Source organism: Lontra canadensis, unplaced genomic scaffold (assembly GCF_010015895.1).
Source record: "Lontra canadensis isolate GAN:19392208 unplaced genomic scaffold, GSC_riverotter_1.0 scaffold3, whole genome shotgun sequence".
Classification (NCBI taxonomy): domain Eukaryota; kingdom Metazoa; phylum Chordata; class Mammalia; order Carnivora; family Mustelidae; genus Lontra; species Lontra canadensis.
In genome coordinates this window covers 4,184,137-4,199,965 of record NW_022630997.1, presented here as the reverse complement: position 1 = coordinate 4,199,965, position 15,829 = coordinate 4,184,137, and the positions used below count along the sequence as shown (strand labels likewise).

At 41.5% G+C, this 15,829-nt stretch overlaps 1 protein-coding gene across 3 annotated transcripts in view; it reads right to left on the bottom strand.

Annotated features, from left to right (window-relative positions):
* Positions 1-15,829, bottom strand: part of GFRA1 (GDNF family receptor alpha 1) — a 202,698-nt gene that overhangs the window by 140,881 nt on the left and 45,988 nt on the right. For 2 of the 3 annotated variants that reach the window (XM_032878967.1, XM_032878976.1), the window contains exon 5: positions 37-51. The exons of the other annotated variant lie outside the window; for it this stretch is intronic. In XM_032878967.1, coding sequence (XP_032734858.1) covers positions 37-51 — 15 coding nt within the window. The remainder of the gene's footprint in view (positions 1-36; positions 52-15,829) is intronic. 3 annotated transcript variants of the gene reach the window in all.

The following is a 15,829-nucleotide window of genomic DNA, read 5'->3' as shown; positions in this document are numbered from 1 at the left end:
GCCAGTGGAGAAGCAGGCAGGAGACCGTGAACTTACCTTGCTGGAACATATCTGCCAGGAGGGTGGAGAAACAAGAGAGGAGAGCAGGGAGAGAGAGAGGAGAAAAACATATTAATAATGATGCTGAAAATCACGACGACGATCATCACAGCTAACAGATGCTGATTTTGTTGAGCGCTCTGGGCACAGTACTTCCTTTAACTCAGAGGTAGTGGTCAAGAGCTCAGGCTCTGGGATGGAACTCCTGGGTTTAAGTTCTGGCTCAACACTTACTAATGCTGTGGCTTACATTTCCCAAACCACAAATAGATAGGAGTACTGGAAAGACCAAACAAATAATGTCCTCTGTTTTAAGAGCTTAGGTCAGTGTCCAGCACATAGCAAACATAATTTGGTGGTTGTCATTAATATTAATATTATTATTTTTCACAACGACCCTAGAGAGTAGGTTGTATTCTCATCCTTATTAAACAAACTATCGAAAGTGAGATTGGAGAAGGTTGGGTCACTCATCCAAGGCCACGGAGGAGTAAGCAATGGGCTCGGCACTGAACCCAAAGATCTGATTCCAAAACCCGTCACCCCTCACCCACCAGTAAGTGTCTGACTGGTTTATACATAACACAAAAGCAACAACGCCACACAACAGAATAAACAGAGGAAGCATCTACAAATATACCAGGGTTCCATATTTAAATCCCAGAAAAAAACATTCATATGAATTCTCTGCATCATAACTCGCAACTAATGACATCATGTTTTCACATTAATCCTAGGTCAAAGTCTGTTAAAAGGTGAAAAAATATTAATTTTTTTCAACAAATACTGGGGAGGCCATATGCCAAGCACTCTGTCTGGCCCTGGGAAACATACGTCTAGCAAAAGGCATAAATGAACAAGCAGTCACTAATATCCCCTAAGGGTAACAAACAACAAGGCATCTAACACCTTACATTCACTTTTTCCTGTTTATAGACTTTATATAAATGGACTCATATGGTATGTATTTTTCCTTTCTGCCTTTTTTTTTTTTTTTTTTTTTGCTGCACAGCAATTGTGGGAGTCACCCATGCCCCATGTAGCATATAACAGTGGATCATTCATTCTCTTTCCCATGTAATATTCCACAGTGCAATTATGCCCTAATTTATTTTCCCCTTGTAATCTTAATGAACATTTGGATTGTTTTCAGTGTTTGACAGTTAGGTATCGTGATGAGTCTGTTTGTAAATATCTTTTGGTGAACAGATAAGCATACATCAAGTCCTTTTCATTCAGGCTCGTCCTGCTTCTACTGCCTCCCAGCCACCCCAGAAGTACTCTTGGCCGCTCACATCTCTCACTCAGTAACTTAAAGATGGAAGACAGTGCTGGTAGGAACACAGTCCCACCCAGACGTGAGCCAGGGCCTGCCCTGCTAAGGGGGCTGCAGATAGGTACAAAACTTCTGGAAGACAGCTTGACAAGATGTAAGGAAATGTTAACTATACAGTCCTTGACCTAACAGTACTGCTTTCAGGAACTTAATCTAAGGAAATAACTCAAGGCACCGAGTAAGTCTACAAGAATGTTCATCGCAGCATTGTGTATAATGGGAAAATGATGGATATTGCCCATTTGTCCACGGGGAATCAAACCACAAATAATTTATCCCACATGATGGATTATGGTGCAGCCATTTAAAATGATTATTTAAAGACTCTGATTTCATTTGAAGGAAAAGAAATCAGACAGCAATGTGAAACATGTATCCTGAGCCCATTTGCATGGGTGTATGCCTGCGTCTATCTCCATGAAGACAGACAGCCATGGAAATGTTTGTCTTCAGTGATGAAATGCGGGGTCACGTCCTTAAAACTTATGTAAGCACTTCTGTATTATTTTAATTTTTTAACAATGCCATGCTTTTCATCTATACTCTGAATTTTAAAACTTTATCTTCATATTAAAAACTACATAAGAGGGGCACTTGGGTGACTCAGTGGGTTAAAGCCTCTGCCTTCGGCTCAGGTCATGATCCCAGGGTCGTGGGATCGAGCCCTGCATCGGGCTCTCTGCTCAGCAGGGAGCCTGCTTCCCTTCCTCTCTCTCTGCCTGCCTCTCTGCCTAATTGTGATCTCTGCCTGTCAAATAAATAAATAAAATCCTTAAAAAGAAAAAAAAAACTACATAAGAACTCTATCGTCAACATCGAATTTGCTGCCATTCAACAGCTACAACAGCAGCTCCTTACAAGATCACAGAGAGTGGAGAGGAAAGGGGCACATGCACCTTTCAAAGAAGAAATACGCACCTGGTAGACTGAGCAGCCCACAAGGACAGAATCCCCGTGGGAGCAGTTTTCATTCTGCTGGTGCAGATGTGACGCTTGCGAGGGGCATCTTTCATATGCCCTACACAAGCTCCCCAGGGCGAAGCCAGGCTGTGGCTCAGGGATGACAGGGCTGTAGGCTCACGATGCCCAGGGAGCTGGCTAAGAACAGCACCCCATCCCTCATATTCACAAAAGCTAACTGGGATTGTAAATGGGCATAGTGGTCTGTTACAAGACAGCCAGCTCTGCCCTAACATATATACGCAGTGTATTACCTCCTAACTTCAATCATTCTTCATTGGCACAGGTTTTGACCCAGCAGTGTGTGGCTAGCACTGCCCCACAGCTCCATACTGTCCGGAGACCATGAGAAGGACCACATGTGGCTTCCTAAATACACCTGCCACATGCATTTGCTTGCCTGGAACACGCCGTCAGAACCACCCACCTCTGACCAGCCTGCACACCGGAAGGAGCCCTCCTCCTCACACTTCAAATGTTACAGCCACTGCGAAGTTTCACACAGCCTATCCCCACAGACAGGAAGTCCCTGTTTCCACCTCTGTGCCCCTAGAGTAATGTGTGCACATTGCAATTACCGCTCATATTATAATTATTTATGTAGACCATGAGCTCACGAGGACAAGAGTTACGTGTTTTAATCATCCTTGTGGGTCCTCACTGCCTGGTGTGGTATGCTCCCACACGGGAGGGAAGGAAAGAGGGCTAGTGTGTCTTAGTGCTCATCTGGTCCAACCCCCTCACTTTACAGATGAGGAAACGGAGTCCCACAGAAGTAGGAGACTTTTCCCAAGATCACACATGGCCCTAAAGACTCAGCGAGGACTACATGAGATCCATTTAACCTTCATGAAGCACAAAAGCTCATCCTATTATTAGCAAAGTACAAATTAGAGATTTATCATTCTCCTCTAATGAATCCAGACAAAAATTTCCAACCTTGAAAACATCAGTGAAATAAGATTAGTCTCTCAAATACGGATCTAGTCTCGACATCTGTCCAGGATCCTCACCCTCCTCTCCATGGCTTTTGCCAGGGATGGCTTCCTTCGAAATTTGGTATGGATTTGAGTCACTGGAAAGTATCAGGGGACGGGGAGGGAAGAACTTCAGGCAGGGGTTTAGTCACGTTATTCCTTCCAGTTTCACTGTATATTTCATGCTTTAGCAGACAAATCTGCATAGAGTGCTATTCATATCTTCTAATTCCAAAAAGCTCTCTTGATTTTCATATAGGCTATTTTCGATTAAGAAAAAAAAAAGTTTTTCAGCTTCATTCACATTTTGCACCTTTTCATTCAAATGTAAATTTTAATAAACACTAGTATAAATATTATAACAATTTTGCACATGAGTTATCTTGTAATTTACACTCCAAATTTATGTCTTTTTTAGTCTGTGGCATAAATCATTCCATTCTTAGCATTAGTTAGCTCTTTGCTTTGTATAATAACGGCTTGGGAGCCTTCTTCAAAATTTCACTTTGATAGACTGAAATAGCCATCTAGACTCGGGTTCAAATGATTCATGGAAAGAAGAACCAAAAACAAGTAAGAAGAAGGTTAATCCTGCGCTGTTTGACTACATATATTACCTTCCCCAAAATTCAGTGCTCAGAAGATATTAGCCACAGAAATACTCTTAACATCATGTACTCTGGTGTCTGTGCCCATCACCCCCAACTCCCAAGTCAAAGGGACTCATCACTCATAAAACTCAAATGGTCTCAAACCTGAGTGTGCTATTTGCCTTGCAGGCAAACCAATCACTAGGAATCATATGGTAGTCGATCACTTACACGCTCTGAACTTGAAGTTCCTTGTGGATGACCGGGGAATACTTCAATGCCCACACTTTGGTCTTGGGCAGTACTTAAGTTAGATAATTTACACAAACGTTCTCCCATCGGCTGCTGTGAACACTCACTCTGAGAGTAAGACCCAGAGCCATCTTTCCTGCTCTCTCAGGAGTGGGGAATCACACAAGCACAGAGCTGGGAGGTGCCAGCAGCCACCCAGCCACCATCAGGTTGAGGCCAAAGGACACCAGAGACACTTGTGCAGAGGAAATAAACCCCTTCAGACAAAGCTCTGCTCACACTCACTTCCCTCAACCCCAATCATTCACGTGAACAAAGGCAGCCTGTTCTCCGGCCCTTCCCCCACCCCCTGGAGCCATTCTGTCCTATAGATAGATGAAAGGCCAAGGAGAAGTGGGTGACTCAGATGTGGGAAGAAGAAAATGAGAAGGAACTCATACTTGTCTTTCTTAGCCTCGATGTCCAGTTTCTTCCATTAGGAGTGAGCATCAAGGGTACTTGCCCTCCTCTCCCACAGCTGTTGAGAGATTCACACCCCAGAGATCTTTAATGCACTGAGTCCTCCAGAGACAGGGGCCATAAAAAGACTAGATTACTTACTTGTTATTATTAATAAGTTATGGCAATTAGGCTGGGTGATTCCTAAACGTTGTTGATTAAAAACTTTCTTGAGTGCTACTCATTCACATGGCTAGTGTTTACCTCTATTAAAAATGATTTAACTACACTCTAGGTGAACCCCTCTCTTGTGCCTGGGTTAATAATTAGCAGTGCACCGAGCCACGCGTGTTAAGTGAGTTGGCTCTCCTTTATTTATCTATTGCTTTCGTTTATGAGGAGAACTGGATGGCAGTCTTATTGCCCATTCAGTCTGCTAGGAATAATTTACTATTTCAATCCACAGTCCATGGCTATGGTTAGAGAAACCTTCACTATTATTACAATATCACACTTAGCCCACACCCCACAGTATTAAAGATATGCCAAACAGTGAAAGTGTGCCTGACTTCCATAAGACTAGGGGAGGTAAAGTTACCAGTTCTCAAACAATGTAATCATACTACTCTCTCAATTTTGCTTTCTTTTCTAGGTTAAATTATATATGAGGGGAGTTTAGTTTCTTGAAAATGCATGCACTTAACTCCCATTTAAGAAGTCTCACCTGGGGAGATAGCTGTCTTGTGAGTCCTCCTGTGGTTTGAGCTACAGAAAGAAAATTCTCTTTCAAGTACAAGTGCTTTTACAGTAAAGCACTGTAAATTTTACTGGGACCCAACTAAGCAGGGGCAAAGGGAGGGACATAGGGAACAGGTGAAATGAACGAGGCTTCCTTGAATGGGCTAAGGTTCACCATTAACCAAATCAGTTTCAAGATCAGCAGAGCTACCCCCTCACCAAATTTCAAAATCCAGCCAGCTTTACCCATGGATATGAAGAGTTACTAGAATTCAGTCTGCATACTGCTGTAAATCTCTATGAATGAAGTGAATTCTTTCTTTTCTATGTTGAAAAGTGGGCATACCAATGCCTCCTCTCTCATCTTACATAAGCACTCCAGAGTAGTTCTGCTTGACATTGATAAGGCCAAGGTCCAAAAAATGGCAGGTGGGTTTCCCAAGGAGGGCTGGGCTAATTCCTTCTCTCTCAGATATGATCCACTGACATGTTACCACATAATTATGGCCACTGGATCCCATGACCTAAGACTGGGTCCTAGCCCCCAACCAGGGGTAACCTCCTGTAGCCAGTGTTCCCATCTATAAACCATGAATGGGAGAGATAAGCTTCTTCCCTAGCCTGGGGCTATGATGAGGATCAGGTTGGGTAATTTAATCAGAATAGAGAGAAGGACTTTGGCATCAGATCATAGAAGCTCAAATCCTTGCTAGTTCACCATCCTAGCCATGTTGGACTAGCTATTTAACCCCCCTGGGTCTTAGTTTTTTCATTTATAAAATGGAAATAATATAACTTTCTTTTTAGACTCAAAGGGATAACCAAGATGCGTGTAAAGCAATTAACACGTAGTAGCTGGTTTATGGTACATGTTCAATGAGTGAAAGTTAATGTTATTGTAATAATAAGCAATAGGATGGCATAGCAAAGAGCTCAGGTCTTGAAGTCAAAGCCGGATCCACGTCTGACTGTGTGACCTTGGGCAAATGACTTTAACCTTCCCAAGCCATGCATTTCTCATTAGCAACATACAAATTAACAGTAGCTCACTTCTGTGCTACCTCCTCAACGCTATGGAGATTAAATGAGGTAATATATATAAAAATGCACTGTAACTAGTACTCCAAAAGATTTCTATAAACTGTAGGATTATTAGTCAACACACATGTATTGATTGACTACTATTTAAGAAGCCTTCATGATTTGTATAGGACTGGAAAAGTATCAGGGAAAAAAAACATTAAAATAAAATGATCATTTTAATTCCTTCTTGTCATGTAGCTACACGCCATTAAGAAACTGTAAAGACGGGACGCCTGGGTGGCTCAGTTGGTTGGGCGGCTGCCTTCGGCTCGGGTCATGATCCCAGCGTCCTGGGATCGAGTCCCACATCGGGCTCCTTGCTCGGCGGGGAGCCTGCTTCTCCCTCTGCCTCTGCCTGCCTCTCTGTCTGCCTGTGCTTGCTCACTCTCTCTCCCTCTGTCTCTGACAAATAAATAAATAAAATCTTAAAAAAAAAAAAAAGAAACCGTAAAGCCATTCTCAAATATTACCCGATGAATTAACTACTTTTAATGTGTGAGATCAGAGACCCAAGGATGTCCTATCTCCAAACACTTGTGATCTAAAGAGTTGTGCCTGAAACTCAGAAGTTCCACAAAGCCAGGGCCTGGCCTTTCTCTTTTGGCACCACTCACCCTTCCGACGTTGCCTTTCTCTTCTGGACCTGTCATTATTTCTCAAGGTCTCCATGTAAAGGGCTCACCCAGCCCTGCCCTGGGCTTTGACCCAAGTTTGAAGCCACACTCCCAGAGGCCTAGGGTTCAAAGAAGGTAGGGGCATGGGGACAGCAGGAGTAAGACCCATTCTGCTGGGCACAGTAGAGTTCTATAAAGAATTTGCCTTTAAGAATAAATAAAGGGTTCTGCTGCTTGAGTAAATAAATTTTAAAGTCTGAACACAACAGACCACTTAAGTGGAGCCCCTTCCTATCCAGGTGCAAGTCTGTGCTCTCCTGGAGCACGGCCAGCGCCAAGGCTCCTCCAGAGCCCCGGCATGGCCTCCATGGCACCACCCAGAGCTGTGATTAGTCTCCTGTGTCTCCAAAGCCAGACAGCTCAGGCAGCCACGTGGCCACGCAGCCCATCTCCACACTCCTCCTATCTCCCCCAGGCTCCCTCAGGCAGCTCGAACTGAACACAGTCCCCTGAGTCACGGTGACTGGGCACTAGGCCTCCCTCCTCAGTCTCCAAGCCCTTGATGCCAAACACTCACCCATTCTTTCACGCGCGTAGGCCTCGTTATATCCCTCTGCTTTTTCTTCACTGTCTCCCTCTGGGTGCTGGCTAGGGAACGTTCTATGGTGTTCCTTGCTCCTGGCCTCTCCTCACCTTCTCTCATGTTAGAAATGAAGACCCATACGTTGCCTGTCATTGGCGGACCTCTGAAGGCACGTGGCAGTCAGTAAATGTCTTCTAGTATTTGTGAGTAAGAAAAAAAATTTTTTAAAGCCCTGAAGTACCTTCCTGCTACATTTTCTAGGGAATGTGCTACCAACATCAATCTTGGGCCACGCGCTTGTAACCCATCAGCCAGCCCTGACTTGGGGAGGCAGTGTAAGAGATACAAGCTAGGAAGCCCTGAAGATTTTTATGACAAGCTATCCCTAGTATATCTCATTCCTAGCACAGAGGGATAAAGCTCTTAACTACTGAAAGAGCATAAAAAAATAGATTTAGGAATAATACTTTTTATGATTGCATTCTGTATACTGTGAAAGTTATGTTCAAATGTGCTAGTACTTTATGGAGCTGATAAAGGAGAACAGTATGGCTTCCCAGCTAACAGTGTATTTTATATCCATTTAAAATGTTTTCTCTTAAATCGAATTACTTTTTGAGTAATTATAATAAGACTAATCTGGGCTTAATGAATTCATGTACAAATACTTTAGACTGCATTATTAAAACCTCTATGATATGAAACTATATTAAACTCAATCCCTCCAGCAACTAGCATTTTTCTTTGAAAAGAAAAGCATACATGACTTTCTCTGAATTCTTTTAAATCAGCTAACTGAGAAATCACAAGAAGCCACGTTGATAGCTCAAACAAAAGAAGAGTTTGATAAATAATACTGTTCTAATTTCCCTAAACTTACATGTCTGAATATTAACTGGGGGGGGGGGGTCACAGAAAGTATTTTTTTTTAAGATTTTGCTTATTTATTTGACAGACAGAGATCACAAGTAGGCAGAGAGGCAGGCAGAGAGAGAGAGAGGAGGAAGCAGGCTCCCTGCTGAGTAGAGAGCCCGACATGGGCTGGATCCCAGGACCCTGGGATCATGACCTGAGCCAAAGGCAGAGGCTTTAACCCACTGAGCCACCCAGGTGCCCCAGAAAGTATTTTTATTAGGCATCCACGTATGCAAAGGGCTGAAGAGGCGGGCACCTTCCAGAAGAAATCAGTTTGGCTCTGATTAGCAATGCTAAGACCACTATTGATATTAAAAAAAAAAAAAAAATTCAGCCTACAGCAATCAAGCCTTATGTTCTAAAAAGTCTCCCAACACAATGGCCTAAATATCTGGATTCTATCCACAGTAGAGGCAAAGCCACTCATCTCTGAGATTTGATTCCTCCGGCTACAACCTGGTTTGATCTCTGAGGTCCCTCCCAGTTCTAAAGCATGATGGTTTTAAGTTTAAAATTACACACATTATCTCAAATGTGCTCTTACGGCATACAGCTTATACGTCATCGTACCCACGTTAAATTACATTCACAGAAAAAAATTTTCATTCCCTGCATTTCACATATATCCACAAACATATCCATAATACAGCTGGTGGTTTCTAATTTATCCCAAGATATTATCTCGGTAGTAAAGTCTTTTTTTCCCATTACACATAAATTATAAACCATCTGAAATCTTTAAGGTTTTCATGATGTCTTCCGTCGATTTTTATGCCCCCCACCGAACATATACTTCCCAAAAGATGTTCTAGCCGTTCTGTTTCCAAGTCAACTGACTTCAGTACCTATGTGTTCCTCACGCAGGTCTGGGAAAGCCAGGCTTTGACAGGATTGGTTGCCCAGGTTTCTAAATTCAAACTAGATGTTTACAAATGTCCAACAGGATATGTCTCTCTCTTTGCCAGGTGATCGTTACCAGGATAGACAACTTTTAAGTAAACATAAGACAATGGCCATCATCATTATTCTGAAGGTTTGGCACAGATTACTATCAGGAGAGCTCCCAGGAGCCAGAGACAATTAAAGTCTGAGTTCAGAGAAGCTCCCCCCAGCATCAAGCATTGCTGATTAGAATGATTTAGGAAGTGAATATGTTTTGGCAAACTGGCCTGCATCTTCAGGGAGAACGTTAGGTCACGGGAAACACTCTGGCCCAACCTCAGTTTCAGCCTTGCCCTACCATAAAGCCTCGGAATAAATGGGGACAAATCATTTAAGCACCCTAGGTCCCAAAGGGGATTTGACTAGAACACCTCTGGCATCCTTTCCAGGTCTATGGTTCTCACCTGAACGTCCCAGGAACCCTTCCTCGGGACTCAGCTATACACCCCAAATCCCCTGCCTGTCCCCCTGGTGCACTAATGCACTCTTGCCATTTTCTCTCTTTCTCTCCACCTGAGCTGATGGTACCAGGATGCCAGGGATGTTCTGTCCATTAGAATCCCAAAGTCTGAGGCAGAATATTAGAGTATAGTGGACACATCTTCGTAGTAATAATAACTAAAATGCTTTCAGAGTGCTCAATATATCACCCACTATTTTAAGTACTTCACACAGATTGCCTTAATCCTCTTCATTCCCCAAAAAGTTAGCAATCGTTATTATTCTCATTTTATATACACAGAAACAGAGGAGCAGAGAGGTTAGCTGAAGTTACCAAAGGTCACAGGGAAGCAAGTGATCTGGCTTCACACCCCAGCTCCTAACCCTGACGCTACACTGTCTCTTCATGAATGGCCAATGGACAGATGTGTGGAAGCTTAACGGCCCAAGTACCTCAGTCCTTCAAACAGTTCAGGGAGTTAGCATAAGCCATACCCATAATATTTTTTTTCATATCTGCATCCCCATAGTTCCAGAATGCCAACCACAATTTTTTCTTTACCTTTATTATCTGTGGATTTGGGGTCCCATTGTGGAAATCACCTGGGTGAGCCCTGACTTTGTTAAAACTTTACAAATAATCTTAAAAAAAAAAAACAAAACAAAACAAAACCATGATCTCTGTAGGTTTATGGCAACCGCTGAGGTAAAGTAAGGATATGGGGACAAGATGCAGAGCCAGATGTAAGGCTAAGGATTCTAAGAAGAGGCTAAGGAAAGGGAGAACAATTCAACACAGGGCAGCACACCAGAGTGACAAAGATCGGTGCCACTCACAGACGGGTCATCTTTCTGAGGCCCAGGGAAAGGAGAAAGGGAGAGGTGGGGGGACGGAAAGAGAGGGTGGGAGGAAGTGCGTTGTAGGCTATACTCATACGAGCTCTGCAGTCACAGAGTTGGAGCCGGGAGCTGGTTCAGCCACTGGCCAAGTTCACTGCCCCCTCCGAGGCTCTGCACCTGCACCAGGTACCCTGGGAGCCACAGACACTCTCATGGGGGTTCAACCTCATCCAGCTCCTAGAGCCAACAGCGTCCCGAACACAGAAGGTTCTTAGAAGCAGGTGTTTTGGGCAGAGACTTGTGAGAAATGAAGTTTCCTGATACCATGAAATCAACACACTTTTTTGGCCCCCTAGACCCCGTGTTTATTGTGATGAGTAAAACATACTCGCAGGGATCTGAACGCAAAAAGCCTGCTCTCCACACCCAGCAGCCCCCAGCACAGAAGGACGCAGCCCAGGGGAAAAATAGGAGAAAACATGCTGAGTGATGGGGCATTCACTCCCTCCTGGTCAGACTTGTTCCCGAGGAAGCAAGATCAATGTTTATTTTGCGAGCAAACATTAAGCCCTGAAGTATGACCCCATACTCTATATGACATAAATGCCAGTATCTTGCCAAGAGGCGGGCAGCGAGTAATTAAATATGAACAACAGGTACTTCATGAACCTTGCAGCGTGTGGGTCTTTCTTCTGGAAGGCTGTATGTTTTTTAAGGTCGTCTGCTCACTGGCTTGGTAGATAACGCGCTCCTCTCTCTTCCCCATCATGCCTGCACACGGCAGGACCTCACGCCAGGCTGAGCTCTTCTGCAGGGGAGCCGGGACCTTTCAGGGAGCAGAGGACCAAGAGAGCTGAGGACCTCCCGATCGGCCTCTACACCTATAAGTTTTTATCCTTGTGAGGAAGAGCCAGCAAGTAATAAATGTTGGCACCACACAATACACCCCACTGGGCCGCTTTTCAGAAAGACAAGGCGAAGTTCACTCAGCAGCTTAAGATTCTTTTAAACCTATATGATATTATTCACTGGCTTAGCACAGTCATGAGATGTAAATGTCATTTCATGAAGGATTTGCGCCGTTGGCTGGCCCTGAAGGAAACGATCCCAGCATCTTACAGAGCTTGAGAAATTTTAAGCATGCTTTCTGTATAATATGTAGACATACACACACACACACACACACACACAGACACACAGGGTGTACGTGTGTGTGTGTGTGTGTGTGTGTATTTTTTTTCCAGCATCCTGGCTATTATTCTTCAAATCCAGAAGCTGGGTTCTAGCTCCAGCCCTGTCCCTAACTGTTTATGGCTGGTTCTTAGTCCCTCTTGGAGTCCCTCAGTTTTCTCACCTGTAATTGAGAATAAGCCAAACTTTACTATTTTTTCTATGGAAACATAAGATAATGGATGTAATCACACCTAGAAAAAATAAAGTTAAAATTTTTTATGCTTTTTTAGCATTCCGTGGAGCTGATGTACTGTATTAAGCAATCAATGCACCTAAAGAAAACTAAAGCCCAGATCCTACGGACAGCTTACGATAAAAAGGAGTGTCAGACACATGCAAGGCAAAAGTGTTAAATTCTTCAGAGAAAGTAAGACAGAAGAGTGAGGAAAAGAAATCTCAGGAATGGGGCTTCATGGACCAGGTCCAAACTGCGTTGGATCACGAAGGGCAGTCTGAAACAAAGCCAACATTTATTGAGTCTTTATTTCTAAGGGTCCTCCTTAGAAATTATAGAATATATAGAGAGCTTATATAGAAAATTATAGAAAATATATAGAAATATATAATTATATTTATGTATAAAATAGATAATATATATTTTATTTATATATAAATCTATATATAAAGTTTATTTATATATAAAAATATATAGAAATATATAATTATAGAAAATATATAGAAAATATAATGCTCTCTAAAATTCTGAATTAAATATCATTCTCTATCTTCTTTTTGTCAGTAAGTTAATTTGCTAAAGATCCCAGCAGCAATCTCACTGTAGGACACTCCCTCGTCACCAGGGCACTGTAGAACCAAGAAGTGGAAGTGAGAGAAAAGGGAGAGACAGGACAAGTGACTCCAAAAAAATAAACAAATAAAATGGGCTCATGGGAAGCCAGAAAAGACCTAAGGAAGTGGAGACACATGCTGTATTCACAGACTGGAACGCTCAATAATGTTAAGATATTCATTGTCTCCAAATTGATCCATAGATCCAACACAATCCCAGCAGTAATTCTGCCAGACTTTTTGTAGGAAGTGAGAAGCCAATTCTAAAATTTATAAGAAATACAAGAATCAAGAATAGCCAGTCATCTTTCAAAAAAAAAAAATAAATAAATAAGAGCAGAGCAAAGTCAGAGGACTAACACCACTCGACTTTAAGACATATAATAAAGCCACGGTAATCAACAGACAGTGTTACTGGCATTAAGACGGGCAAGTCGATCAATAGAGTAGGATAGGGAGCACAGAAACAAACCTGCATTTCTACAATCATTTGATGTTTGACAAAAGAGTCAACTCAGTCCAATGGGGAAAGGCAAGTCTCTTCGACAAATGGTAGTGGAGGATCCATAGAGAGAAAAATAAACTTAACTCCTGCCTCTCACCACACGCAGAAATTCATGATACATCCTAGACCTATAAATAAATGCTAAAACTATTATTTTTCTAGGAAAAAGCATAAGAAAATATTCTAGTGTAGGAGTAGGTAAAAATGTCTTAGAAAGTATTCTGAAAGCAATAGCAATAAAAACAAAAAGAAGTTAACTTTCATCAAATTTTAAAACTCTGCTCAATAAAGGACATCATTAAGAAAATGAAAAATGAGCTATTTTGGGGAGAAAATATTCACAAAACCCGTATCTAACAAAAGTCTGGTATCTAGTATTTGTAAAGAACTCCTTTGACTCAGTAATAAAAAGACAAACAACGCAACATTTAAAGTGAGTGAAACACCTGAACAGACACTTCACAAAGAAAAATATGCAACTGATCAAAAAGCCCATAAAGAAGTGTCTAACACTGTTAGTCATATGGGAAATGCAAATTACAACTGCAATAATGTATCAGTATGCACTCACCAGAATGGCTAAAATTAAAGAGACTCACAACATCTAATGTCAGTGAGGATTCATAAATTGTACCTGAAGCTCTCCATTGTCAGTAACAGTGTAAAATGGCATTACTTTGGGGAAAGGTCTGGTAATTTCTTAAAAACTAAACATATACCTACACCATGATCCCACAATTCTGCTCTAAGGTATTCACTGAAGAGAAATGAAAACATACATCCACAAAAACAACGTGTACACAAATGTTCATAACAGTCAGAAATAGTCCATGTGTCCATCAACAGGAGAATGGATAAACAAATTTTAGTATATTCATATAATAGAGTACTATTCTATAATATAAAAAATGGGAAGAATAATATATACAACAGGAATAAATCTCATTAATATCATGCTGAGCAAAAGAAGCCTTACACAAAAGAGTACATCCTGCCTGGTTTCATTAATATAAAATTCTAGAAGAGGCAAATGAATCAATGGGTGAAAAAAATGGCAGTACTCCCCAAGCTGATCCACAGATTCGACATGATCCTATCAAATCCAGCTTTCTTTGCAGAATCTGGCAGGGGATCCTAAAATTCACATGGAATATTAAGGAATCTTGAAGAGCCAAAACAATATTGAAAAAGGAGAACAACGTTGGAGCTCTCATACTCATACTTCCCAATTTGAAAACTTCCTACAAAACCACTGTAATCAAGACAGTGTCACATGGGTTAGACACATAGATCAATGGAATAGAATTGAGAGCCCAGGAAAAAACCTTCACTCACATTTATAATCTACTGAATTTTGGATAATTCGATGGGGGAAACATAATCTTTTTAACTAATAGTGATGGGACAGCTGGATATACCCATGTAAAAAACTGGACTCATTTCACACTGCATATAAAAATTAACTCAGAATGGATCAAACATATAACAAAACTACAGAACTCTTGGTATAATCACTATTCATATTTTGCCATGTTTCTTTCTATGAATATTCTCCTCATGAATATGTATTTCTTGCTTTTTTCCAGTTGAGATTACAATATAACAATATGTCAATGTTAATACAAAACACTTTATATGTATAATTCTGAAGAAGTAATCTAATTTAGGTAAGCACTAATTTTTCCTCTTTAAAATCATTCTCCTACCTTTGGACACATATTTCCAATTTCTTGCGTTAAACTGAAATTGAAGGGCACCTGGGTGGCTCAGTGGGTTAAAGCCTCTGCCTTCGGCTCAGGTCATGATCTCACGGTTCTGGGATAGAGCCCCGGATCAGGCTCTCTGCTCAGTGGGGAGCCTGCTTCCCCCTCTCACTCTGCCTGCCTCTCTGCCTACTTGTGATCTCTGTCAAGTAAATAAATAAAATCTTAAAAAAAAAAATTAAAAACTGAAATTGAGATTAGGGGAAAAAAAAACTCTTAAAGGGCTAAATCTTTGTGGATAAATATTTGTACCACTGAGCTGTACTGAGCTGAGAATTTAAATGAATGAATATAGTTTCTTAACTATGACATCAAAAGCACAAGCAATGAAAGAAAACACAGAGAGCCTAAACATCTTCAAAATTAAAAGTTTCGTGTATCAGGGAGCATCTCTCTACTTGTTAGAAGGGATGCTGCCCAAATCACTTAATAAAGCCAACTGCATCTTCAAAAAAAAAAAAATCATGTCTCAGAGAGCACCATCGAGAAAGTGAAAAGACAACCCACAGAATTACAGAAAGTAACTGCAAATCATCTATCTGATAAGGCACTTATATCTAGACTACGTAAAGAATTATTATTACTTAAAAATAAAGAGAGCAATAACCCAATTAAAAAATGGGCAAAGATTATCTGAATATGCATTTCTCCAAACAAGGTACATAAATGGCCAATAAGCACATGGAAAGTCTCTCAACGGCATTAGGCATCAGGACAATACAAATCAAAACCACAGTGATATAACACTTCACAGCCACTAGGATGGCAATCCGCAAAACAACAGGCAATAC